At 41.9% G+C, this 26,921-nt stretch overlaps 1 protein-coding gene across 2 annotated transcripts in view; it reads right to left on the bottom strand.

The window, feature by feature from the left end:
• Positions 1–283: 283 nt before the first annotated feature.
• Positions 284–26,921, bottom strand: part of TNC (tenascin C) — a 192,593-nt gene continuing 165,955 nt past the window's right edge. For both annotated transcript variants that reach the window (XM_073600686.1, XM_073600687.1), the window contains 5 exons: positions 20,316–20,467; positions 8,912–9,008; positions 5,194–5,355; positions 2,365–2,528; positions 284–846 (listed from right to left, as the gene is read on the bottom strand). In XM_073600686.1, the coding sequence (XP_073456787.1) occupies positions 736–846; positions 2,365–2,528; positions 5,194–5,355; positions 8,912–9,008; positions 20,316–20,467 (686 nt within the window). In that variant the 3' untranslated portion in view covers positions 284–735. The remainder of the gene's footprint in view (positions 847–2,364; positions 2,529–5,193; positions 5,356–8,911; positions 9,009–20,315; positions 20,468–26,921) is intronic.

Raw genomic sequence — 26,921 nt, forward strand, 5'->3', positions numbered from 1 at the left:
ACTTATTGTGCTTCCAAAGTTCCAGGTCCAATGCCAACCAGTATGACTACAAGAGTGTCATTCAGGCCACCCCTGTAAGGAGAGCCTTCTTCCCACTTACACCACCATTGTAAGGGACATTTTCCCAAAGACCCCCCCAGTGGACTAATGATATCCTGAGACCCGGAAATCATTTCAAGGGTTCTTCTGGGGTAAAAAGTTTGCGAAAGGCTGATCTAGTACAAAAGAACAATGCGATTCCTGTCAACCCTTATTGAGAAATTAATTTGATATTGATACATAATATATTGTAACGTGTTTATTTTATTTTATATAAAAGCCACCCAACCCACCAAATAAAACATTCTTAAGACAAAAATATTACACAATAGCTTTAGTTTAAAAATATGACAATATCTAAAACTACTACTGTACACTTCATATTTTTTTCATGGTTCCGGCCAATGTTCGCGCCCATTCTTCTTTGCCTGCCTCACAAGCGGAGGATTCCGTAAGCACAACTTAGCTGCGTCAAAAGTCTTTGGTGCTGTTGGGGCCAAAAAAATTATTGGTAGCTCCTTTTATAAGCGATGGCATACTTAAGACATTGTGGTATTTCCATAAGACACTTTGTTTTTGTTTTTTTAAGGGTTGAGTTATGTGATAGTGGGGTGTGGGCTGGCTGTTGTACTTCACCACCACAGTCAGTCTCTGCACCTTTTCTTGCATGTTGTTGTCATGGTGTTATATTAGTCATTATGCTCTCTTTCGTCTTCCTTCAAGATTTCGGAAGCTGACGGGTCTGAGTTTCATTTCTGCGAACTGAATGGAGTATTCGTGACCCTTCCAATGGAACCAGTTGACTCCCTGCAAGAAGAACGAAGCAAGATTATTCAATGATGAAGGTAAAGTGATACGGACAAGAGTTACATTGTTTCAAATAGTAGATCATTAAAAAAGGAACTGCAGGCCATATCTGGCTGATGTCCCTGGAAGTTGGGAATCAATGTAGTAGATACCACTACTTCAGTGATCTCTACTGGCTTCCAAGTCCCATGCCAAGTTGCTGGCCTGATGCATTATGAAGACAGAAGGTTGACCACTCAGCACAGACGCCCTTCAGAGAATGCTTTGATTGGACAAGGTGGAGACCATGACATCACTGCCCCACCTCTCCTCCTGCTCAGCACGGGACCTGGAAGCAAGTGGAGGTCACTGGTGTAACGGTGTCTACTTCAGTGATTTCCAAGCTTCCAGTGGCATCAACCAGCAATAGCACAGTTTATACATATTTGCATTGGTCCAAGCTGGAGCTGGCTGATGTCCCTGAAAGTTAGGAATCAATGTAGTAGATACCACTACTTCAGTGATCTCTACTGGCTTCCAGGTCCCATGCCAAGTTGCTGGCCTGATGCATTCTGAAGACAGAAGGTTGACCACTCAGCACAGACGCCATTCAGAGAATGCTTTGATTGGACAAGGTGGAGACCATGATATCATCACCGCCCCACCTATCCTCCTGCTCAGCACGGGACCTGGAATCATGTAGAGGTCACCGGTGTAACAGTGTCTACTTTCCAAGTGATTTCCAAGCTTCCAGGGGCATCAACCAGCAATGGTACAGTATATACAAAGCTGCATTGGTCCAAGCTCGAGCAATGTAACTATGGAAAAATATACCATGCCCAGAATTCATCTTTAAATTATATCTAATTATATCTAAAGACAAAACCTTTTGTTTTATTTTTGGTTAGCGTAGGGAACGGATAAACAGCTGTCAATTTTTCTTTCACTTTGGTGTCCCATTGGGGAGATTTCCCTTTGCTTTCTGGCCTGTAATGTGGCATTATCCTGATTGAAGTATTTCAAGAAAGTACCACTATATGGCCACTAGATAGAGCCCATGGATAGGAAATAAACCTATTGGACAAAATACGGGGAAAATTTGTTGTGGCCGATTGAATGTGAATGTTATATAAATAGATCCCTATGTGACAGGAGGAAGAGCAAGTCACAAAACTTTGAAAGACTTTAAAAGTCTCTCCCCCTCCTTGCACTTTTTTTTTCTAATTTATAAAAATGGGTGGGCACATCTTTAAAGAACACCACTACTGCCTGAGTATTTTCTTGAAGGGCCCTTTCACCCTAGTGGTTGCGGGATGGTAAAACCCCATGGTTGACTTTTGGTTTTATTGCCCCTCAACTTCTACTCCTTTAGCAAAAGCTGGGGGTGTTCACATGCCATGGCGGCGGCAGGAATTATACTCCCTGTCGCTTTCGGTGGCCCACCAGTCTCAGCCCAAGTACATGGGGACACTCTGCCCTATGCCAGTGCGCTTTGCTATCTGTCAAGGAAGTAACTGTAAACTGAAACAATATGCTTACCTGACTGTGGCTGTTGTCACCGTATCTGCCCATAAGGTTTACTCTGTGACAGTTCTTATACCAGAAGGCTCCTTTGTAGGACAAGGCACAGTTGGTAATGGCGGAATCGTTGTCCTTGTCATATGTGGAAAACGGGCGCCCATCGTGGTAGGTCATCGAATCTCCTGTAATGGCAGAAAATAAGAATATTCATTAGGAATTTACCATTCCAACTATTGTATGGATCTTCTACTTTGAAGCACGGGTAATGTCATTGTTGTTACTATGGTAGGTATTTGGTAAGAGGAACATGACTGGGTCAGTGGCCCTTTATTGGAATGCAAGTGCAGAAGTCTTTGCCCTGATATCTCTATGCATGCCTAGGGCCAGTACTAGGGGTGGGCAGGAGATGTAGCTGCCCTGGGTGCAGTGGAGAAAAGGGGGCAAAGAATGGACACAGGGTGGGGCACTGATTCCAAGACATATATTAACAGTGGGGGGCAGGAAAAGTGCAGTTCTGGCTCCTTGCCCTGGGCGCTGGACAATCCTGTTCTGGTACTGTGCATGCTGACCCCAGATTTGCCTTGAAAAAGTATTCATATCCATTGAAATTTTCCACATTTTGTCATGTTATAAAAACTTAAACGTATTTTATTGGGATTTTATGTGATAGGCCAACGCAAAGTGGCACATAATTGTGAAGTGGAAGGAGAATGATTTTCAAAATGTTTTACAAATAAATATGTGAAAAGTGTGGGGGGGGCATTTGTATTCAGCCCCTCTTTACTCTGATACCCCTAACTAAAATCTAGTGGAACCAATTGCCTTCAGAAGCCACCTAATTAGTAAATAGAGTCCACCTGTGTGTAATTTAATCTCAGTATAAATACAGCTGTTCTGCGAAGCCCTCAGAGGTTTGTTAGAGAACCTTGGTGAACAAAAAGCATCATGAAGGCCAAGGAACACACCAGACAGGTCAGGGATAAAGTTGTGGAGAAGTATAAAGCAGGGTTAGGTTATAAAAAAAATGTCCTAAGCTTTGAACATCTCACGGAGCTCTGTTCAATCCATCATTGGAAAATGAAAAGAGTATGGCACAACTGCAAACCTACCAAGACATGGCTGTCCATCTAAACTGACCGGCCAGGCAAGGAGAGCATTCATCAGGGAAGAGCCAAGAGGTCCATGGTAACTCTGGAGGAGCTGCAGAGATCCACAGCTCAGGTGGGAGAATCTGTCCACAGGACAACTATTAGTCGTGTTCTCCACAAATCTGCCCTTTATGGAAGAGTGACAAGAAGAAAGACACTGGTGAAAGAAAGTCATAAGAAGTCCTGTTTGTAGTTTGTGAGGAGCCATGTGGGGGACACAGCAAACATGTGGAAGAAGGTGATCTGGTCAGAGGAGACCAAAATTGAACTTTGGCCTAAAAGCAAAACGCTATGTGTGGCAGAAAACTAACACTGCACATCACCCTGAACACACCATCCCCACCGTGAAAAATGGTGGTGGCAGCATCATGTGGTGGGGATGGTTTTCTTCAGCGGGGACGGGAAAGCTGGTCAGAGTTGATGTGAAGATGAATGGAACCAAATACAGGGCAATCTTAGAAGAAAACCTGTTAGAGTCTTTAAAACACCTGAGACTGGGGCGGAGGTTCACCTTCCAGCAGGACAACGACCCGAAACATACAGCCAGAGCTACAATGGAATGGTTTAGATCAAAGCATATTCATGTGTTAGAATGGCCCAGTCACAGTCCAGACCTAAACCCAATTGAGAATCTGTGGCAAGACTTGAAAATTGCTGTTCACAGACGCTCTCCATCCAATCTGACAGAGCTTGAGCTATTTTGCAAAGAAGAATGGGCAAAAATGTCCCTCTCTAGATGTGCAAAGCTGGTAGAGACATCCCCAAAAAGACTTGCAACTGTAATTGCAGAGAAAGTATTGACTCAGGGGTGCTGAATACAAATGCACACCATACTTTTAACATATTTATTTGTAAAAAAATGTTGAAAACCATTTATCATTTTCCTTCCACTTCACAATTATGAGCCACTTTGTGTTGGTCTATCACATAAAATCCCAATAAAATACATTTACGTTTTTGGTTGCAACATGACAAAATGTGGGAAATTTCAAGGGCTACGAATACTTTTTCAAGCCACTGTATACCTCCTGGACTATACTATGTAGATGTAGGTGGTTGGTGGAGTAGGGAGGAGGCACATTTAACAGAGATCATTAATAGTTTTCAGGATGGTTAAAGTGTATGTCTGGTGCAGGTGCTTTCACCATTAGATTGTGGACTCAGGGTTGAAGGCTTCATCCCACCCAAAACTCTGCAAAGCCTCTAGGCTCTGGGACCTATACCAGGCTTTAGCAATCCTGGAAGAAACTAAACGGTCAGTTTCTCCTAATGTGATATGCATCCAGGAGCTCTCAACTCAGCTCTGGCAGGATCAAAGGGTATTTGCTAAATACACATGGGGGGGAGACCACCATCAAAAAATTACCAAGCTACCAAGACAGCCACCTTTAGCACTTCTACCCCAATGGAGTGTTCTGAGCAGCCTTGAAACCATGGGCCTTCAGAGACTTGACCCCCCTGCAGGGATTCACTGTTCGGGACCTGTATAGCACCCTACCAGTCCACAAGGCAATATATCATTGCACTGGGTCCTGTTACACATGGTCCAGTGCCTATAATATCATCTTTAGTCTCCTCTATTAATATGCTCAACATGGCATTTGTGGTATATATGGTATATTTGAAACAATGTTAAATTTCGGTCAATACCAAAAAAAGTTTTTTAATTATTATCCCTATTTTCACAAAGAATACCCACCTGCTGTACCGCTGTAGCCACTGACGGAAAGCTTGTACCGCTTCCTTGAGTCTCCAACACTAAACTTGTCATAAACAGCGTAAGCCGTTTCCCCATGGTCTCTAAGGTCCACGCGAAGCTCATACTGTCCCTGCGATGTGATTTTGTGCAAGTTTTCCAATCCTGCAAATCAGATGGAAAAAAAGAAAAGGAGCCACACACAGATTAAACATTCCTGAATCCCATCCTCAAGTCAAGAGATAATAATGTCAAACGGTAATTCAGTTTCCCACCAACAGACTCCATCAGTTGCAGAAATCACTTTACGGCTAAGGAAATGCAAAAACCAAATCTGTCATTGTCACTTTTTTTTTTTTTCTTTTGTTTTCTTGGTCTGTTGGAGCAAACTTGTGAGATTGGAAATACTGTATGAATCAGCAAGACGACACGACAGAAGGGACCCTATGTTTGAAATCTAATATATGCTGTGGGTAGTTTTAGATCAGGGGTCTTCAAACTGCGGCCCTCCAGGTGTTCAGGAACTACAATTCCCATCATGTCTGCGAATGTCAGAGTTTTACAATGCCTCATGGGATGTGTAGTTCTGCAACAGCTGGAGGGCCGTAGTTTGAGGATCCCTGGTTTAGATGCAAGACATTGCACCTGAACTTCCTCCTAATTAGGTTCCGCAGAGTAAAATCTTTACTTGATTACAAGCTAAGTCCTTTTTGAAGAAAAAAAAAGTACATGTATTATTTTTCGCACAGCAGATCATTGCACCCATGATCAGCGGATGGTGGGTGCAATGTCAGGCTCCTGCAGACCCTTTTTCCAGCTCTCTGTCTATACCAAGCTATGGGCTTTCTGTTGGAGAGCTGGAGAAAGTGTCAATAGACTATGAGTCCATTAGGAAGAACCCCTACTGTCATGTGGGTGATGTTCTGGGGTAGGGGGGGTCTGCTTTGCACCATGTTACATGTTACACCCTAAATACAGGTGTAACATAGTGTAAAGGATGGAGTGTAATGGCTCCAGGTAAGCTTTCATGAAAGAAGAAAGAGTCCAAAACAGTTTGGGAGTCAGATAACAGCAATAGCAGGTGTTGGTCACCATCACATTTTTGACTCAGGGTTTGAGGCTTAAATCCAACCCAATACTCAACAAAGACCAGGACTTTTCAGTCCTGGAAAAAACGCAAGGGCCAGTTTTCTCCTAATGAAGCACACATCCAGGAGCCCCGCTACCTGCATACTCTATATGTAACATGGTGCATCCCTAACACAGCTTCTACAACAATATGAAGTGGAAGAAAAGCACACAATTGGAATTGCATTTTGGCTCCAAGCCATTAGCAGGTGCTTTCACCATCAAATTGTGGACTCAGGGTTGAAGGCTTCATCCCACTAATACTCTACAAAGCCTCTGGGCTCTAGGATCAATTCCAGGATTTAGAAATCCTGGAGAAAACTTGAGGGCCAGTTTTCTCCTAATGAAACAAACATCCAGGAGCCCCTCAACCTGCATGGGTGAGATCAAATCCTCCTTGTACCTAACATGGTGCAGCCCTGCCACAGCTTTTACAACAATATAAGGTGGAAGAAAAGCACACAGCTGGAATTGTGTTTTGGCTTCAAACCATTAGCAGGTGCTTTGACCATCAGATTGTGGCACAGGGTTGAAGGCTTTATCCCACCCAAAACTCTACAAAGCCTCTATGCTCCGGGACCTTTACCAAGCTTTACCAATCCTGGAAAAAACCCAACTGTCAGTCTCTCCAAATGAGATACGCATCCAGGAGCCCTCAGCCTACAATAATGAGAAATGTGGGTGACACCAAATCTTCTCTACACCATGGCACAGTGCAGCCCTGTCACAGCTTCTACAACTATAGGAAGTGGAAGAAAAGTACTGAATTGGAATTGCTCCTTGGCTCCCAACTATCAGCAGTAGAAGTTGTTTTATTAACAATGCTTAAAAGGGTTGTAAATCCTCGTGTTTTTTCACCTTAATGCATCCTATGCATTAAGGTGAAAAAACTTCTTCTAGTGACCGACACCCTAGCCCCCCCCGTTTTACTCACCTGAGCCCTGGAATTTCCCACGGCGGAGATGCGCTATTCCTCTGACCGGGGTTCTCGGCTCTTAATTGGATAGATTGATAGCAGCGCAGCCATTGGCTCCCGCTGCTGTCAATCAAATCCAATGACGCGGCACCGGGGGGGTGGGGGGGGGTGGGCTGAGTCTGGCATTCTGCGTCTATGGATGCAAATGCTGGACTCAGGAGCGCGCCCACAAGGTACCCCCCCTGGGAGAGCGCTTCTCCTAGGGGGTTATACGATGCGGGGAGGAGCTACCAGCACCACCGGGGGACCCTAGAAGAGGATGATTGGGGCCACTCTGTGCAAAACGAACTGCACAGTGGAGGTATGACATGTTTGTTATTTAAAAAAAACAAAACAAAGCTTTACAATCACTTTAATAAATATACTTTTTCAAGAAATGTAATTCCTGTTGAGTCCTCTTCCTCCACTAGAGCTTTAAAAGCCCCGATGAAGGGAGTACAATCTGGCCCTGAAACCCCGCTGGGTTTTTGGCTTTAGTTATATATGACGGAGTAAACATTTATTACTCTTGATCCTTTGTTATTGTGTTCTTACTTATCTACTAAAAAATACTAAAAATCAGACATTGGACATCCTACTGGAAGACCAAAAGGCCACCAAGATACTACTGCCAGAGAGAACAGGTGGAATAAAGCTTCTAAGACCCCAACTAAAACAGACTTGATTGCCTTTGTTATAAAAATTGAGAATTAGTTGCTCCACAGTGCCTGCAGCTACAGTGGTCACTGAGAGCTTGATTTAAAGAAGCCTTGTCAATAATTGGCAGGTAAAAGCACAGAAAATCCAAGTATCTGAATGCTTACTTGCACCATTTTTCATTTATAAATAATTTTTTTTTTGACATGCAACATGCCTCCGAACTTTCTACTTCAGAAGAGTCCATTTCCTAGCACAGCCCCCTCCATCCTTGCACATCATAGCCCCCTACTCTTCTCGGAATGTTTGAATACTGTCTGTGTTGGGCAAGCTCCTCTGCTCCTCCCCTCACCTCTCTACATAGCCTTTTATGTAGCTGCCATGGAAGGAATATTATAGAATGTTGCTTGAGTCTGTTGACATCACATCCAAGATGGTGGTGTCCAGAAGCAGGCATAGGCCTTTTGACTGTCTACACAAGGGAGGCATTTACAGGTAAATTTACTACCAAAACTGCTGGGACCACCACAATCTGTCACCGGCATCCCTTGTTTTATTACAAATAGAGCAGCAATGTTGATGGGACTTATATGTTTATCAAGATTCCTTTTTACAGGTAAATGACATGCCTAGGACATGTTAAATGCCCATCTAATCCTATTTCAAGAATGCTGTTGAAATAATTATTTTTGTGTCAGGGTCGCCTTAAATTTCATATACTACTTGGTAAGAATATCTAAAAACTATTGAATGTCCATAGTCTGGGCACATGTTCACATTATCCAATGCTTCGCATAATTTTACATCATAAAGGAAAATCCCAAGTCTTCTTTATTTATGAAACATATTGATTGACAAGTGCAGCCTTCACATTGAAAGGTGAAATGCTCAAACTTTACACTTAATACATATTCTGTCACATTATATCTGACATACTCATATTTTATATCATTAGCTCTATATAGTACAGAAATGTCTCACCCAAGAAGAACTCCTTAGAAGAATCTCCAAATCCACTAGCATATGTCCTCCAGTTTTTGTAAAAATCTTCAGAACCATCAATTCGTCTTAAAAACACCTGTAGGTAGATAATTACAAGTAACAGTCATGAATCCTAAAATTCACCAAGCAAAATATTGAGAGTATGGAATTTTACACCAACCAAAGTGACCAAAGTATGGAATTTTACAAAAACCAAAGTGACCAAAGTATGGAGGTTTACACCAACCAAAATGACCAAAGTAAGGAAGTTTACGCCAACCCAGATGACCAAAGTATGGAATTTTAAACCAACCAAAGTGACCAAAGTATGGGGATTTACACTTGTCTGGATCATCATCACCATGGGTAAAGGCACAAATAAATACATAGAAATGTACAGTATACATCTTCATAAGTGTTTCTTGTCACTTTGGTTGGTGTAATCTTTTAGGAAGTTTACACTAACCAAGGTGACCAAAGTATGACATTTTACACCAACTAAAGTCACCAAAGTATAGAAGTTTACATTTGTCTGGATCATCATCATGGGTAAAGCCACAAATAAATACATAGACATGTAGATTATACATCTTTATCTGTGTTTCTTGCACACTGTGTTTTCTGTCACTTTGGTTGGTGTAAACTTCTTGGAAGTTTACGCCAAAGGGACCAAAGCGTGTAAGTATACACCAACCAAAGTGCCAAAGCGTGGAAGTATACACCAACCAAAGTGACCAAAGTGTGGAAGTTTACACCAACCAAAGTGACCAAAGTGTGGAAGTTTACACCAACCAAAGTGACCAAAGTGTGGAAGTTTACACCAACCAAAGTGACCAAAGTGTGGAAGTATACACCAACCAAAGTGACCAAAGTATGGAAGTTAACACAAACCAAAGTGACCAAAGTATGGAAGTTTACACTTGTTAAACTTGTTGGGTTATCACTATGGGTAAAGCACAAATAAATACATAGAAATGTAGAGTATACATCTCTATCTGTGTTTCTTGCACACTGTGTTTTCTGTCACTTTGGTCGGTGTAAACTTCTTGGTAGTTTACGCCAAAGGGACCAAAGCGTGGAAGTATACACCAACCAAAGTGACCAAAGTATGGGAGTTTACACTTGTCTGGATCATCACCATGGGTAAAGCACAAATAAATACATACGAAGAAATGTAGAGTATACATCTTCATCTGTGTTTCTTGTCATTTCGTGTTTCTTGTCACTTTGGTTGGTGTAATCTTTTAGGAAGTTTACACCAACCAAGGTGACCAAAGTATGAAATTTTACACCAACTAAAGTCACCAAAGTATGGAAGTTTACATTTGTCTGGATCATCATTATGGGTCAAGGCGCAAGTAAATACATAGAAATGTAGAGTATACATCTTTACCTGTGTTTCTTGCACACTGTGTTTTTTGTCACTTTGGTTGGTGTAATCTTCTCGGAATTTTACACCAACCAAAGTGACCAAAGTATGGAAGTTTACACATAGGTGTGCACAGCCTATTGCATTAAGGTGTACACCTCAAAGCTCATACACATGCATGTGTATGTATACACATTATTTATGATTATTATTATTATCTTTAAAAAAATGTATTTTTATTTTTTTTTTTTACAATTTTTTTTAGGAGCTGAAATAGCAGGGGCTTAAACAAGGGGAATCTGAGCCACCCAGGGTAATTAGGGTGTGTCCAGGCACACCTGGCACACCCTGTGCGCACGCCTATGAGTTTACACTTGTCTGGATCATCATCATGGGGAAAGGCACAAATAAATACATAGAAATGTAGAGTATACATCCTTATCTGTGTTTCTTGCAAATAGTATTGAAATTAGGAGATTTCAAGTTGTACTTTAAGCATGTATTTAGAAAACAAGTTAATTTGTGTTTTTTTTTTTTTTAATGCTAAAATTATTTTAAATGCAGTTAGTACAAATACCTAAATTAGACTTGATTTTAACTTCTTTGTATCCCCTGTTACTGGGAGGAAAAGTGCAGCACCAGTAACCAATCAGCTTCAGCTTTAAAAAAAAAAGGGGGATTTTTTGAAATACCATTTTAAATGCTGTCTATGGCCCTATGTTGAGTAGGACACCCTTCACCTGGAGAGAAAACCTCCATAACTGGCAAAACTAAAAGACATTCTAGATCTTCCTCTCTACTTGAAACCTTGCTTTAAAGTAGAAATAAAGTCAAAACTTTTTTTTTTCATTTGGATGGTGGGGGTGTATTTTTTTTTCATCTAGGTCCCACTGGATTCCACCTTCACTTCCTGTCCCATTTCCGAAACAGAAAGTGACAGGAAATCATTCCAAAGTGAAGGAATCCCTGGTTGCCACCATAACTTGTTCTTTGTTGAAAGATTTCCCCTCTTATTCTGTTCTGGCGACAACCCAAATTTGGGAATTTTCTTTCATATTCACTCTTGGTGAATACCGCAAACTGGATAAATAGAGAGTAAATCTCCCCAACGGGGGCATAGAAATCAATTAAAAAAAAAACCTGCCAAGGGTGCTAATACCTCTCCACTCTATTCAAAGCTAAAAAATTCTGTCTGATACTTGTCAAAAAGACTGAAGCAGAAACTTTTCCAGTTGGGAACACAGACAGATAGCATAAAATGTTAAATTTATAACCCATTTATATATTTTTCAAATGTAAAAAAAAAGTAAAAATAAAAAAAAAATAAAAATAAAAGCTTGCTAATAAGTGTGGGCTTAAAACCAACAAGCTATTTCATGACGTGGGTTAGGAAGACATGAGAACAGCACTAGCATTCCTTTTATATAATTAGATATTTTGAAACACATTTACTTAACCACCCACAATATATTTGTGCAGGCTTGAGAACTGTGAATCATCTTCAAATCCGTTCATTAAAAAAAGGAAAAATAATAAAATACAATGTATTTACTCAAAAGAGGTAACTCTTTAAAAAAAAGCCTATCCAGTATTGATATTTCAGCTCATTATTTTTGCCCCCCATCATGGCATTTATAAAGCCGAGTAGGAGTATTTCATTCCCTTTACTGCATCCTCTGTAACGTAAATTAAAAGGTAGCTGTGAAAGGAAATTAGCTTTATAATAGCTATGGCAGAGGCGTGTAGGCAGGGCCTAAGCCCACGGTACCCAATCAGGAAAAGACTAAACACAGTCCTTGATTGTAGTAAATATCTTGTATATTTTATATAGGTTAGCGGTAATGCATAATGAATAATGTCACAAGGCTTAGGCCCGTATTATCGGAGGGACAGCTTCCGCTAGAGGGGTGGCGGTATGTGGTGTACCAGGACGGCACTGTTATACTGCTGAGAAGAGCCCCACGTTCTGGTCCACATAAAGAGATGTTAACTCTAGGCAGATGTTGTTCCTGTTATGATCAAACCCAACAGGAACCTGGTCCAGATACCAGGATATTTCCTCCAGGCAGATGTTGTTCCTCTTATGATCCTAGTCACCAGGAACCTGGTCCAGATACCAGGATATTTCCTCCAGGCAGATGTTGTTCCTCTTATGATCCTAGTCACCAGGAACCTGGTCCAGATACCAGGATATTTCCTCCAGGCAGATGTTGTTCCTGTTATGATCCTAGTCACCAGGAACCTGGTCCAGATACCATCATATTTCCTCCAGGCAGATGTTGTTCTTGTTCTGACCCTACTTGCTAGGAACCTCTCCTTGTGCTGTATACTTTCCCTAACCAGCGAAGTCTTACCCTGACCTACCATTCGCGCCTAGACTAGCCGAATAACGTGGGCACCCTGTTATATAAGGTCCCCACACCAAGATGGCCACCAGGGATCATGATAGAGTACAGAGTCCATTCGGACAGCTGACATCTCTTAGAGCAGGACAATTCCCCTTTCAGACTCCAGATACCAAGATGTTTTGTCCATGCATGTTTTGGTTCCTGTTCTGACCCTACATGCTAGGAACCTCTCCTTGTGCTATATACTTTCCCTCACCAGCAGGGCCTTTTCCTTACCTACCACTCGCCCTAAGCGCACCCCAATGATGCTGGCACCTATTATATAAGGTCCCACACCAAGAAGATCACTGGAGAACTCGAAAGGGTACAGCATCCGATCAAACAGCTTACCTCTCTTAGTCCATGAGGGGACTATTCCCCTTCCAGACTCCAGATATTAGGATGTTTCCTCCAGGCAGATGTTGCCCCTGTTCTGTCCCTACTTGCCAGGAACCCCTCCTTGTGCTGTATACTTTACCTAACCAGTAGGGTCTTATCCTGACCTACCATTCGCTGCAAGCGTGCCCGAATAATGTGGGTACCCTATTATATAAGGCCCCACTCCAAGATGGCCACCAGAGATCTTTGAGAGAATACAGCATCCAATCGAACAGCTGACCTCTCTGAGTCCATGAGGGGACATTTCTCCTTCCAGACTTCAGATACCAGGATATTTCATCCAGGCAGATGTTGTCCCTGTTCTGATCCTACTTGCCAGGAACCTCTCCTTGCTCTATATACTTTCCCTTACCAGTGGGTCTTACCCTGACCTACCATTCGCGCCAAGACTACACGAATAATGTGGTTACCCTGTTATATAAGGTCCCACACCAAGATGGCTGCCAGGGATGATGAGAGAGTACAGAGTCCAATCAGACAGCTGACATCTCTTAGAGCAGGACAATTCCCCTTTCAGACTCCAAATACCAAGATGTTTTCTCCAGGCAGATGTTGTCCCTGTTCCGATCCTACTTGCCAGGATCTCTCCTTGCGCTATATACTTTCCCTTACCAGTGGGGTCTTACCCTGACCTAACACTCCCTCCAAGAGCGGCCGAATAACGTGGGTACCCTAATATATAAGGTCCCACTCCAAGATGGCGGCTGGAGATCTTGAAAGAGTACAGTGTCCAACCTGATAGCTGATCTCTTTGAGTCTATGAGAGGACATTTCTCCTACCAGACTACACTCTATCTTTAATAATGGCACAATGCCACCTACAGGATGGAGGAAAACCCACACCTGTCTACAGGAAGGTATAGCTGGGCTGTGGACATACCTCTGCTGCAGTCCCTAAGAAATATAAAACCCTAAAAAAAAGTCTAGCAAGTTTCCATCTCTTATTAGGGATGTTATGATCCGTGCATGATCTTTACTTGGAAATGTTTAAAAATTCTCTTTTCCCTCACAGAACATGCTGCTTCCTGCCCTCACACTGTGGTGGTCTGTGCTGGCAGAGCTGAGTAACACCCAACGTCCTCACCCAAGCTTGTAGAGTACAGAAGGAGAGAGTTGTATCTTATTGCCTCTGAAAATAATCACTGAAAAAAATGGGTCTTTTATGGTGCCAATTGGGCTGTATGGTCATATTTAGACACCTTGCACAGCTGCTGTAACAGTAAAGTGGTGGTAACATGCAGGGTTGTTTGTGCAATGCCCACCAGACTGCATATCTATTTCTGTGACCTCAACGACTTTTAAACAGATTTAACAAACCTGCATGGTCTTGGCTTTATTTCTCTAAATGCTTTGACTTCCATGCTGTTTTCCTTTACAATTTGGTCTCAAATCAAAGAACATCAACCAGAATGCACAAATACATTACACTTAAAATATTACCTTCTGTTTTGCTTGCCTTAAGGAACTGTCAAGGAGAACAGATATTTGGCTTGACAAATGCTCTGCGTTTTTATTACTACAAAATGTTCTACATTCTTTTGGTGTTTTCCATATTTTTTGTTCATAAAACAGTTGTGAAAGTGTCAGTGAACTCCTTCAATTGTTGCCTTCTCTACTGGTTGAACATTAGAGTCAATTCCCTACTAATTATTACTGAATACTAGAGATATGACTCGGATCAAGCAGCTAGCTGATATCTGCACATCATTTCTGATCTGATGGTCTCTCTCCTGGGCGTCCTTCATGCTAGAAAGCATTTAGGCTGGTGGCTTCATGGCTGGGAATGTGCATACTTGGCACCCTCCAACAAGAGATCAGCTTGTAAGCTAGGTTTGTAAGGCATTTTAAGATAGTGTCCAGTCTTTGACTGCCTAAAGTTGGACAGGTTCTTTCAGCCTCACTATTGTGGCATATATAAGTGGGCCACAGAAGTAGTTGCAGAAAAGGGAGAGAAGAATCTGGGGCTAATGGCATATGGTCATGGAGGGAGAGCCTCATACCCTAAAGAGAAAATAAAGGCATGAGAGTGTCCATAAGTGGCAGCTTCCTCTTTGGCAGGAAGCTTGGACTTTCATCCTTTGTAGTGCTTTACCAGGGAAGCTGGAGCACACAAAGGAGGTTTGTAAGGCACTTTTAAATAGTGTCCGGTCTTTGACTGCCAGAAGTGTGGGCAAGTACTTTAGACCTCAGCATTGGGGCATACATAAGTGGGCCACAGTACTAGTTGGAGAAAAGAGAGAGTGAAGAAGAAGCTGGGGCTGATGGCACACAGTCATTGAGGGAGAACCATATGCCCCAGTAAGGAAAGAAAGGCATGATAGGATCCATGAGTGGCAGCTTACTCTTCAGTAGGAAGCTTGGACTTTCATTGTTTGTAGAGGTTTTCCAAGGAAGCTGGAGCCTAGAAAGGAACAGAATTGATAATCTCCCATGTACTGTGGGTAAGGGGTATGAACCCTACAATTTGAAGGCTTTTTTGGAGAAACATGACCCACCTCATGCCTTTCTTTTCTCACTCGCCCTACAGCCTCATTAGAAAAGACGGGCATGGGAGTGTCCCTGAGTGTCAGTTTCCTCTTTGGTAGTACGCTTGGACTTTCATCCTCCATTTAAAGCGTTTATTGGAGAAACATGACTTACCTCATGCCCTTCTTTTCTCACTATCCTCACAAACCTAGTGAGAAAAGAAGGGCATAAGAGTGTCCCTGAATGGTAGCTTCCTCTTCAGTAGGAAGCTTGGACTTTCATCCTTTGTAGAGCTTTGCCAGGTCAGCTGGAGCCTACAAAGGAATAGAGTAGAGAATCTCCCTCGTACTGCAGGTAATGGGTATGAATCCTACAATTTGAAGGCTTTTTTGGAGAAACATGACCTACCTCATGCCCTTCTTTTCTCACTAGCCCTACAGCCTCATTAGAAAAGACGGGCATGGGAGTGTCCCTGAGTGTTAGTTTCCTCTTTGGTAGTACGCTTGAACTTTCATCCTTTGTAGAGCTTTGCCAGGGCAGCTGGAGCCTACAAAGGAACAGGGTTGAGAATCTCCCTGGTACTATGGGCAATGGGTATAAACTCTACAATTTGAGAGCTTTTTTGGAGAAACATGACCTACCTCATGCCCTTCTTTTCTCACTAGCCCTACAGCCTCATTAGAAAAGATGTGCATGGGAGTGTCCCTGAGTGTCAGCTTCCTCTTTGGTAGTACACTTGGACTTTCATCCTTTGTAGAGCTTTGCCATGGCAGCTGGAGCCTACAAAGGAACAGGGTTGAGAATCTCCCTGGTACTATGGGCAATGGGTATAAACTCTACAATTTGAGAGCTTTATTGGAGAAACATGACCTACCTTAAGCGATATGATGGGGAACTGTTGCTGAAGTTCTTACATCAAGGAAACATTATGAGAAGAAAAAGCAATACTTGAGAATTGGCAGCTGTGACAACGCTCTGGTTGGGAAACTGGTAGCTGACCAGCCAAGAGTGATCATGCTGAAGCAGCCTACAGAACATGGGTGTCTCTGCTATGTCACAATGTCATGTCATGTAACCTTGGGCTTTAATGTCTGGAAGGACCCAGTGAGTCATTGACTCTGAAGGATGAGGCTTGGAGCTAAGTGTTAGAGGGGCCCCTTATGAGTAAGAGAGGGTGTTTCCCAGTGACAGCGGGGTCCTGTGCAAAGGTTAGTCTAAGTACTGGTTTCTGGATCTGAGACCCCTTATTACTGAAGTATATGGAATGTTACCCTTGCAAGTTCTCAGGCTTAGAGAGCATGAAGGTAAAAAATGAATCATTCTAACATAACGAATATGATGAAATATAAGGATCAACTTAATGAATGAATCGGAATGAATTGGAAACAAAACACATTTTTTCTTCAGTCGTGCACATCTCTTTTAGAAATAATAATATTTCAATAACATTTTTTTTAAATCAAGTGTATATATTATCTTCTCATTGTCCCTAAGGAATTGTTACTCTAAACATAGCTAAATTAATTTGTAATGTATGCCAATTTGCCCCGTTTAATACTGTAATCGCCTGCTACATTTATAGTATTAAAATAATAATAATAATAATAATCTAAAAATTACAAACCGATGTTAAGCATAATATCTCAAAATTGTCCTTAACAATACAGCTGCCTCAATTCAGCACCTAGGCTGTCTTTTTGTACTGTTCCTATTACACTAATACCCCAAATTCCTATCCCTTTTGGAAACCGTCTCCAATAATGTGTAACACATTATTAGCATTTGCAAAATTTCTGTTGCTTTTCCAAAAAGATAAATGAGATCCACAGATGTAGCTATAAAAGCCAAGGCTTGTCTTTGTGAAAAGAGGAACCAAAATAAAAACGGTGCCAATCTATGTGTTTGGGAAAAACAACTCTGTTGGTTTAAGCAGATTTTCTCCTTTTTCCATCATAGAATATCTGGAGCGTGGTGTGAGTCTAGTCAGGATTCAGTAAAAGGGTCGAATAAATATTAAAATTATTCCTTCCATTCAGCCGGGGGTCTTTATTGCAGGGAAGAAAGTCACATAATGTGGTGTCTTTTTAGTGTTTTTTTTTTTTTTTTTATATGACTGTATGGATAAAAATTCTGTAATGGAAAATATTTACAACTAAAGATACACATCATTATTGGAGACAGGGTGTTAGTGTAAGAAAAACAGAATAAAAGACAGCCTTGAAGGTAAAAACTGGTTCGTCTGCATTGCGTCCGTGTTTAAAATAATTAGGCGATGCTTACTGTTGGTTTTACAATTTATTTTATACTGTTATTATTTTAATACTTTAAATGTAGCAGACAACTACAGTATTAAATAGAGGAGCATTAGGATGTGCTTGCTGTTGGTTTTACAATTCTAAAAATTATTATTATTATTATTATTTTTAATGCCCTAAATGTAGCGTGCAACTGCAGCATAGAGGCGCATTAGAAGGTGCTTACCGTTGGTTCTACAATTTTGTAAATGATTATTATTATTAATATTATTCATAATAATATTAATAATAATATTAATATTTGAATACTATGATAGTATAAATGTAGCAGACAACTACAGTATTAAATAGAGGTGCATTAGGGTGTGCTTGCTGTTGGTTTTCCTCAAAGAATGAGGACATTTAGTGGCAGAAAGAACTGCTGGGAAGTTTGCTGCCATATTATTTTAACCCTTTCATGACTAAGCCTATTTTTGACATTTGGTGTTTACAAGTTAAAATCCGTATTTTTTGCTAGAAAATTACTTAGAGCCCCCAAACATTATATATATATATATATATTTTTTTTTTATCAGAGAATCTAGAGAATAAAATGACGATTGTTGCAATATTTTATGTCACACGGTATTTGTGCAGCGGTGTTTTAAACTTTTTGAGGAAAGGGACACTTTCATGAGTTTAAAAAAAAAACAAACTGTAAAGTTAGCCCAATTTTTTCGTAAATTGTGAAAGATGATGTTATGCCAAGTAAATAGATATCAAACATGTCACGCTTTAGAATTGCACGCAATGGCGACAAACTACGATACCTAAAAATCTCTATAGGCGACGCTTTAAATTTTTTTTACGGTTACCGGGTTAGAGTTACAGAGGAGGTCTAGTGCTAGAATTATTGCTCTCGCTCTGACGATCGCGGCGATACCTTACATGTGTGATTTGAACACCGTTTACATATGCGGGCGCGACTTCCGTATGCGTTTTCTTTGCTGCGCGAGCTCGCGGCGGCGGGGGGGGTGCTTTAAAATGTTTTTTTTTCTTATTTATTTTATTTATTTTTATATTAATAAATTGTGTTAAAAAAAAAAAAATTGATCACTTTTATTGCTGTCACAAGGAATGTAGTGACAGGTACTCTTTATGGAGGGATCGGGGGTCTTTGCCCTTCAAAGTATTCAGATCGCCATTTTCGGCGATTCTGAATACTGTATATTTTTTTAAAACCGGCGCCATTGGCAGTCGAGTAAACTGGAAGTGACGTCATGACGTCGCTTCCGTGTTTACACGCAGGAGACTGGAACGAAGCCGCTTACGGCTTCGTTCCAGACTGTCACTAGCCGCCGGAGGAGGCGGATTGTTGATCGGACCTCCCGGTGGAACCCTCAGGCCTGGTTGAGGGTTTCTCAACCAGGTTTCCATGGAACCCAAGAGTTCCTCCGGAGGTTGCTAGGGGTTCTTTGAGCAATTTCTGCCTCTTGGATAAGTTGCCACTGACATCATTGATATATTTAGCTATCTGTAAGGGGGTAATTCCTCCCAATGCCCAAAGAATTGAACCATAGGCCCCCAGGTTATTCCATGCTTTTTTTTAAATACTTCCTTATCTTCCAATGTTCTCAGGCTGGTCACATGATAAGCAGGGCCCCCTTTTCTGGTGCTGGGAGGTTCTTACTGATGCTGATAACAGTGCTAACATGAAGACATCAACACCACTCTCTGCATTATTACATTGTGATCAGACTGAGGACATACAGTGAGTGCAGGGCCACATGGACCCACAACTTGAGGAGGTGTCATTATGGCACCCTACACTCACTGGATGTCCTCAGTCTTTCAACCTCAAAGAATGAGGACATAGAAGCAGAAAAAATTACTAGGACATTTGTTGGTGCCATATTATTAAAATTATTGAAAGCATTTATATAGAGCCAAGAATTTAGGTGGCACCTAAAGCAGGGTTTCTCAACCAGGTTTAAATGGAACCCTAGGGTTTCTCCAGGGGTTTGCTAGGGGTTATTTAAGCAATGAGCAATTTTTGCCTCTCGGATAAGTTCTCACTAACACCATTGATCTTTTCAGCTTTCTGTAAGGGGGATAATTTAGCTCAATGTCCACAAGTGTAAGGCGCGTTCTTCCCACCGACCATCACACTAATGTATCACAAGTGATAGATATAGAAATTTTCAGCAGGATCCCTAAGACTGCAAAGTTAATTCAAGGGTTCCTTTGTTGAAAAGGCTAGCCTTAAGAGATGGACTACGTCCTTCCTGATTGTGCTTCATCAAAACAAGTACCGGGACAAGTTTGTCTAGTGCCCAGGGCAAGGACGTGGAACTGCGCTACCCCTTCCCCCACCGTTGCCATAGAACTGGTTTACCGCCCTGCGTCCATCCTCTGCCCATTTGCTCCACAGTGCCCAGGGCAGCTTCCCCTCCTGCCCACCCCTTGTCCCGGGCCCTGCATACACCTACCATACCAATTTGTTTTAGACGCATCATTGCATAGTGTATTTGTTCTGTCTTAATACTTACAATCCATCCTCCGCCATCGACGTTCATGTCGCAGTAGACTTCCAAGGGTTGAGACGGATCACCGTTGGCATAGATGGTATACATTCCCGACTCTGTTTCTCCGTTCAGAAGGGCCTGTGAGCAATCTCTAGGTAACGGATACAGACGCCCAGCTGCAATATGACAAAGATACAATCAGTAAAAAAAAAATATTATAACCAAGAGCACTGCTTAAAGGGATCTCGTAGCAAGAAAAAGCATGGTGGCCACTCTTGTTTTGCCATTAATTGTATGTCAGGGCATAAAAAAACTATGCCGTAAATGTCTGCAATACATGAACATTTCATTATGTTTTGACCCTTTAAAAACACAACAAGAACATAAAAAAAAATTCTAATTTGCAAGAAATCCCGCCAGCTCCTATCTTCCTGTGCGAGCCGAAAATCTATATTAGTTCTCCTCTGCTAGACTACAGAACACCTCCCCAACTCCTCATCTCTGTAACGGTAGGGGGAGATGTTAAACAGTCAGAATGGAACTGGGAATTACAATAGAATACCTCTAATATTAGTCAGGTGTGGCAGGGATATGTTATGCTCGAAAGGTTGTAGGCAACGTTTTGTGTCACTTTCCCTGCACCATCACCACGGCAGTGCACACCACATTGTATACTGCCACAGGCATGGTAACCAAGATGTGATTGCTTTGCAAGTCGTATCTGGCAGAGGATAAAATGCCAGGGCTTTATAAATACAATTTATCAACTGTTTTTTGCTAGATGACCTCACAGTTGCAGACAAAGTCACCAAAGGGCAGTTGTGTGAAAACAATTCTGGGCCAACCTTTGGAGATAAATATGATAGATAGATAGATAGATAGATAGATAGATAGATAGATAGATAGATAGATAGATAGATAGATAGATAGATAGATAGATAGATAGATAGATATTCCTTGAACATGGTTTGTACGTCTAGTCTAAATGGTGTCAAGAAGTAAAGGAAGAAGAATTGTCCATGTCTTAGTGCTGGCCCCATAGGGAGTAAAGGCAGACTCTAATACTGGCAGCACTTGGACTTTACAAACCATGGGCATATATAAGGCATCATAAAGAAAACTTTTCGACTGCTCTACTTACATCTTGTATAAATAGATCCCTACGACCCACTAGGCCCTCTTGCAGTTGAGCAGTCTGCACAAAAGGTATGTTCCTGGTTGCTCAACTGCTTAAATTCATGCTCTAATAGAAACACAACTCTTCAAGTATGCACTAGTTTCCAGATCTAATGTCGTTCTTCTCGTCACTTTCCTAACTAATTAGTGTTTCTAACCCTCCAGCTATTTCTGATAGCTTTTATCCCACCCTCCCATTTACTACCCGATCTGCTCTCTCTCCCTAGACCTATGAGATCTTTGTTCATTTCTTCCTCCTACACTGGCCAAGCTTCTCCATGGCTTTGTAGTTGCCTCAATCTCTGACAGCTAAGCCCCTCATAAATTTAAAAGAAAAGGCCTGTCTAGCTAAGTTCCAACTAAGCTACTAATAGATCTAAAAGGAAAGCTCCAACTGGCCAACCAAGTTCCAAGTAAGTCACTCATAGATTTTAAAGTAAACGTTCCAACTGCCCAACCAAGTTCCAACTAAGCCACCCATAGATTTATGAGAAAAGTCGCGATTGTCTAAATTCCAACTAAGTCCCTCATAGGTTTAAAAGAAAAGTTCCAGCTGTCCAACCAAGCTCCAACTAAGCCATTCATAAATTTAAAAGAAAAGTTCCAACTGTCCAACCATCTTCCAACTACCGTATATACTTGAGTATAAGTCGACCCGAATATAAGCCGAGGCACCTAATTTAACCACAAAAAATGGGAAAACTTATTGACTCGAGTATAAGCCTAGGGTGAGAAATGCGCAGTTACTGTAAGTGGAAAAGAGGGGCAACAATGCCCATTTGCAGTCTCATTGTACCCATTTGCATGCCTCACTGTGCCCATTTACAGCCATAGGTCCCCCTAACTAGTTAAGGGTTCCTAGATGCCCCCTAGCTGCAGCCAAAATTTTGGGTCTCTGGACCCAAAGGGTCCCGAAATGACATTTGGGGCCTCATATCTCGGGGACGCTTAGTGCTAGGAACCCCAATTTTGGTGTGCAAACCCAGTGGAACTAGCACCAGAGAATGACATTTTCCGAACCGACTTTGGGGCCCCGTATCTCAGGGCCACTTGGTGCTAGGAACCTCATCTGGATATGTTGTAGTGCTAGTTCCGCTGGGTTTGCACACCAAATTTGGGTTTCCTAGCACCAAGTGGCCCCAAGATATGGGGCCCCAAAGTTGGTTCACAAAATGTCAAGCACTTTTCTGCAGCAGAGAATGACATTTTCCAAACCGACTTTGGGGCCCCGTATCTCAGGGCCACTTGGTGCTAGGAACCTCAGCTGGAAATGTTGTAGTGCTAATTCCACTGGGTTTGTTTGCACACCAAATTTGGGTTCCTAGCACCAAGTGGCCCCAAGATACGGGGCCCCAAAGTTGGTTCAGAAAATGTCCAGCACTTTTCTGCAGCGGAGAGTGACATTTTCTGAACTGACTTTGGGGCCCCGTTTTTCAGGGCCACTTGGTGCTAGGAACCCCAGCTGGATATGTTGTAGTGCTAGTTCCACTGGGTTTGCACACCAAATTTGGGGTTCCTAGCACCAAGTGGCCCCGAGATACGGGGCCCCAAAGTCGGTTCGGAAAATGTAATTCTGTGCTGCAGAAAAGTGCTTGACTTGAGTATAAGCCGAGGGGGGCATTTTCAGCACAAAAAAATGTGCTGAAAAACTCGGCTTATATTCGAGTATATACGGTAAGTCTCTCAAAGATTTTGTCCAACCGTCCAAACAAGCTCTAGCTAAGCCACCAATAGATTTAAAATAAAAGTTCCAACTGTCTAACCAAGCTCCAACTAAACCACCCATAGATTTAAAAGAAAAGTTCCAATAGTCTAAACAAGTTCCAACTTAGTCACGCATGGATTTAAAATAAAGGTTGCAACTGTCCGACCACGCTAAAACTAAGCCACCCTTAGGTTTAAAGGAAAGTCGTAACTGTCTAATTAAGTTCCAACTAAGCCACCCATAGATTTAAAAGAAAAGTTTCAGCTGTCCAACTAAGTTCCAAATAAGCCATCCATAGATTTAAGACTCATTCCAACTGTCCAACTAAGTTTCAACTAAGCCACCAATAGCTTTAAAAGAAAAAATCCAACTATTCAACCAACTTTCAACTAAGTCACCCATAGAATTAAAGGAAAACTTTCAACTGTCCAACCAACTTCAAGCTAAGTCACCTATAGATTAAAAAAAAAGGTTCCAATGGTCCAACCAATTTCCAACTAAGCTACCCATAGATCTCAAAGAAACGTTGTAATTAACTAAATTCCAAATAAGTCACTCACTGTTTGGAAGATAAGTTCCAACTGTCCAACTAAGTTCCATTTGAGCCACCTATAGCTTTAAAAGAAAAGCTCCAACTGTTTAATTAAGTTCCAAAATAGCCACCCATAAATGTAAAAGAAAAGTTGTAAGTGTTCAACCAAGTTCAAACAAAGCCAACCATAGATTTAAAAGAAAAGTTTAAAGAAAACTTCTACTGTTTAAGTACCAACTAAGTTACTCGTAGATTTAGAAAAAAGATCCAACTGAGCAGGTTTAAAAATCAATCAGTGAATTTATAGGCCTAAGGGTAGTTGGCAGCACATCCATCGTTAGCATCCTTGGATCTCTGACAACTCTTATCTAACATCCTTAAAAGAACATTTAAACTAAAGTTCCAGCTAAGCCACCCATAGATTTAAAAGAAAAGTCCCACCATGTCCAACTCAGCCACTCAAAGGTTTAAAAGAAAAGTTCAAATTGTCCACATTTAGAGAACAATTGGTAAGTTTAGATACCTGAGGGTGGTTGGATGGTGGCAGCACGTCCATGGTTAGCATCCTTGGATCTATGACAACGCTCATGTAGCAATCTTAGTGCCCCCTGTGCTCCGTGTCTCTCTTATTAGTTCATTCTAGTCTATCATAATTAGCAGTACACGTACGTTTCTGGGTTCTCTCTCATACATAATTAAATTTTTTTACCTGTTGACAGCAAATTGTATGCTTGTAACCTCACGTAGAGGTTGAACTTGATGGACCTGTGTCCTTTTTTAACCTTATCTACAATGTAACTATATGGAACTCTAGTACACCTGACATTGTCACACAGATGGTCTTATTTGGATGCACAGGGGGCACGTGAGGACAGGACATTCAAGGACCTTTCTGGTGGGGGGTGGGGGTGGTGGGGGTGTAGGAGGTGACAAGTACATGCTAATTGTGTAGGGGGTGATGAGTTCTAACACATTTAATGCTGACAGTGTGACATTTTTTTTGCTCTGACATTCTGTAGTGCTTTCCTCATTAACACCGGTGACCCCATCTATGTTCTGACATAATGATATGTACTAAAAGAGCTGCCTTCTGACGTTGGGAATGTGTTATGACAATGCTCTCTTGACATACCTGCATGTTATGACATTTCTATTTTTATCATTTTTTTACGGATCTGCTGTAAAAAAATACAACTTCTTCGATGCAAATTACTTTATGTGTTTTTAAAGCTGCTTTGCTGCTGTTTTCCATACTGTGCAAGTACGCTCAGCGGCTCAGCCTATGTGTATATTATGGCCAACACAAGTTTCTGCTTGACCTATTTCGGCTCTGACGGTTCACTATCATCTGTGCTGATACTTTTTTCCAGGTTAACCCCCCCCCCCCCTTTTCTGGTATTAAGCAGTGACAGATGATGTAAGTTGTGGGCATGCAAGCTACAGTTGTGCCACTTGGGTCCTTCTTCAACGTTTTACAGATTCTGGGAATGGGTTGTAAGGCTGTTGGGTTCAGCCTTGAGCACATTGAGGAGCATAATTTGGAAGTACTCTGCACAAGCTGTGGCAAATTAAAAGGTGTGGCAAAATTGCCACAACATCGGAAGGGGGGCCTAAAACTTGAGCTAAAAAATTGTTGGGCGGTCGCGGCACCAGAACATGGGACACCTGCATAGGATGCAAAGCAAGTGCTTCTGGTACCTGCTAACAGTGAGTTCTAGCTGCTATGCCGTAGTTGCCCTGGGTGAAGGCAACAGCTGGAGCAGACGAAGCTACGTGATTCACATTGCCGAACGCGTTGACGTCACCAGCGTCACGTGACGCCTCTCCTTTCCATCATGTCCCGGAAGTGAGCCTATGGCGAGCTAGGGAGGTTGGATAGCCAGATAGCTGTAATACAGCGTGAAGATCGTGGCATATTGGAAGAGACTCATGCTCTGTTTAGCGCCTATACCAAGGGATAGCCACAGGACCTGTGGATAAAATACACAAGCTCATTTCTTGAAGCTGACATACCGTGGAGAGCACCACTACAGAAGGGTATCGTATGGCCGGCCCCTTGTCAGGGTTGGGCTCAGCCCTTCCTTCCCAGAGCTGGCCACTCACCTGTCAGCTAATTGCCATCTCCTATCTCTCCACAGTGACTCGGCTGTTGATGATATCCTGCTCGTCAGTCCTGCCTACCTAAGCCGTCCAGCCCAAAGGATCTCTGCCTTCGTCTTGGTCAACATCACAGAAACTTTCTCCTGCGTTCCTGTTTAAAGACTTGCCTGGCTGACATCCCTTCTGGCTCCAGATCCTGCTTGCTGTTCCACTACATAGATCCCTGACTTCTGGCTTGGCTGACTATCCGTTCCGTTTACTGAACTTTGGCTATGTTTTGTCTACGTTTGTTCTTTTTACTTTTCTTATTAAACAAGTGTGATTTAACTGTACTTCTGTTTCGGTCTGATTTCATGGTTTCTGACACCCCTATACTCAATACTGCCTGAGATATCATGCTGGGTGTGGGGAAACAATAAGTGCTGATTACCCTGATCTGTGATTATAACATACTTGTTAAGGACTATAATTCAGCTTATGCCACTCTTGATGGATAAAACCAGGATGCAGCTACAACACAGTCTGCTTTAAGTCTTTAACTGCAATGTGTTCCACGGTCCTTTTGGTCTCATTCCCCTGGTTATCATAGGGGCATAGTCCTAACTACATATATACAGGACGTTTTACAGCCATCTATCAGGGATGATTCAGAACTCTTTCCTCGTTAAAATATCCATTTTTCATCTATTACCTTCTACCACATACCGACGCCATTATCTTGTGTTTTTTTTTTCAACCACAGCCAGTTAACTTCTCAGGCTGTTCATTAAACTATCCCCTCCCCTCCCTCTCTTTCCATCAGAACTTTGTGGGCTCCAGCCTGCCAGGGACCTCTGCACAGATGCCCATGCCATATTTTCTACATTATTTATAAAACAAACTTTTAAAACGACGTATTGGTCATGGCATGGACATCAGTGCATAGATTTCTGGCTTCCGGACGATCGTTTATATGTTTTATTTGTAGTGTTTTTTTGTCTTGTGCTGTGTGTTGCCACATCTTTGGAGACTATTTGACGCAGTGGCCTTTGGATATAGGTCATGTTTTTGTGTCTCAACTACTACTACCTCCCACTGGGGAGTTTACTTAATTTTTTAAAATTAATAAATTTAATAT

This window comes from Aquarana catesbeiana, linkage group LG09, assembly GCF_042186555.1.
Source record: "Aquarana catesbeiana isolate 2022-GZ linkage group LG09, ASM4218655v1, whole genome shotgun sequence".
NCBI lineage: Eukaryota > Metazoa > Chordata > Amphibia > Anura > Ranidae > Aquarana > Aquarana catesbeiana.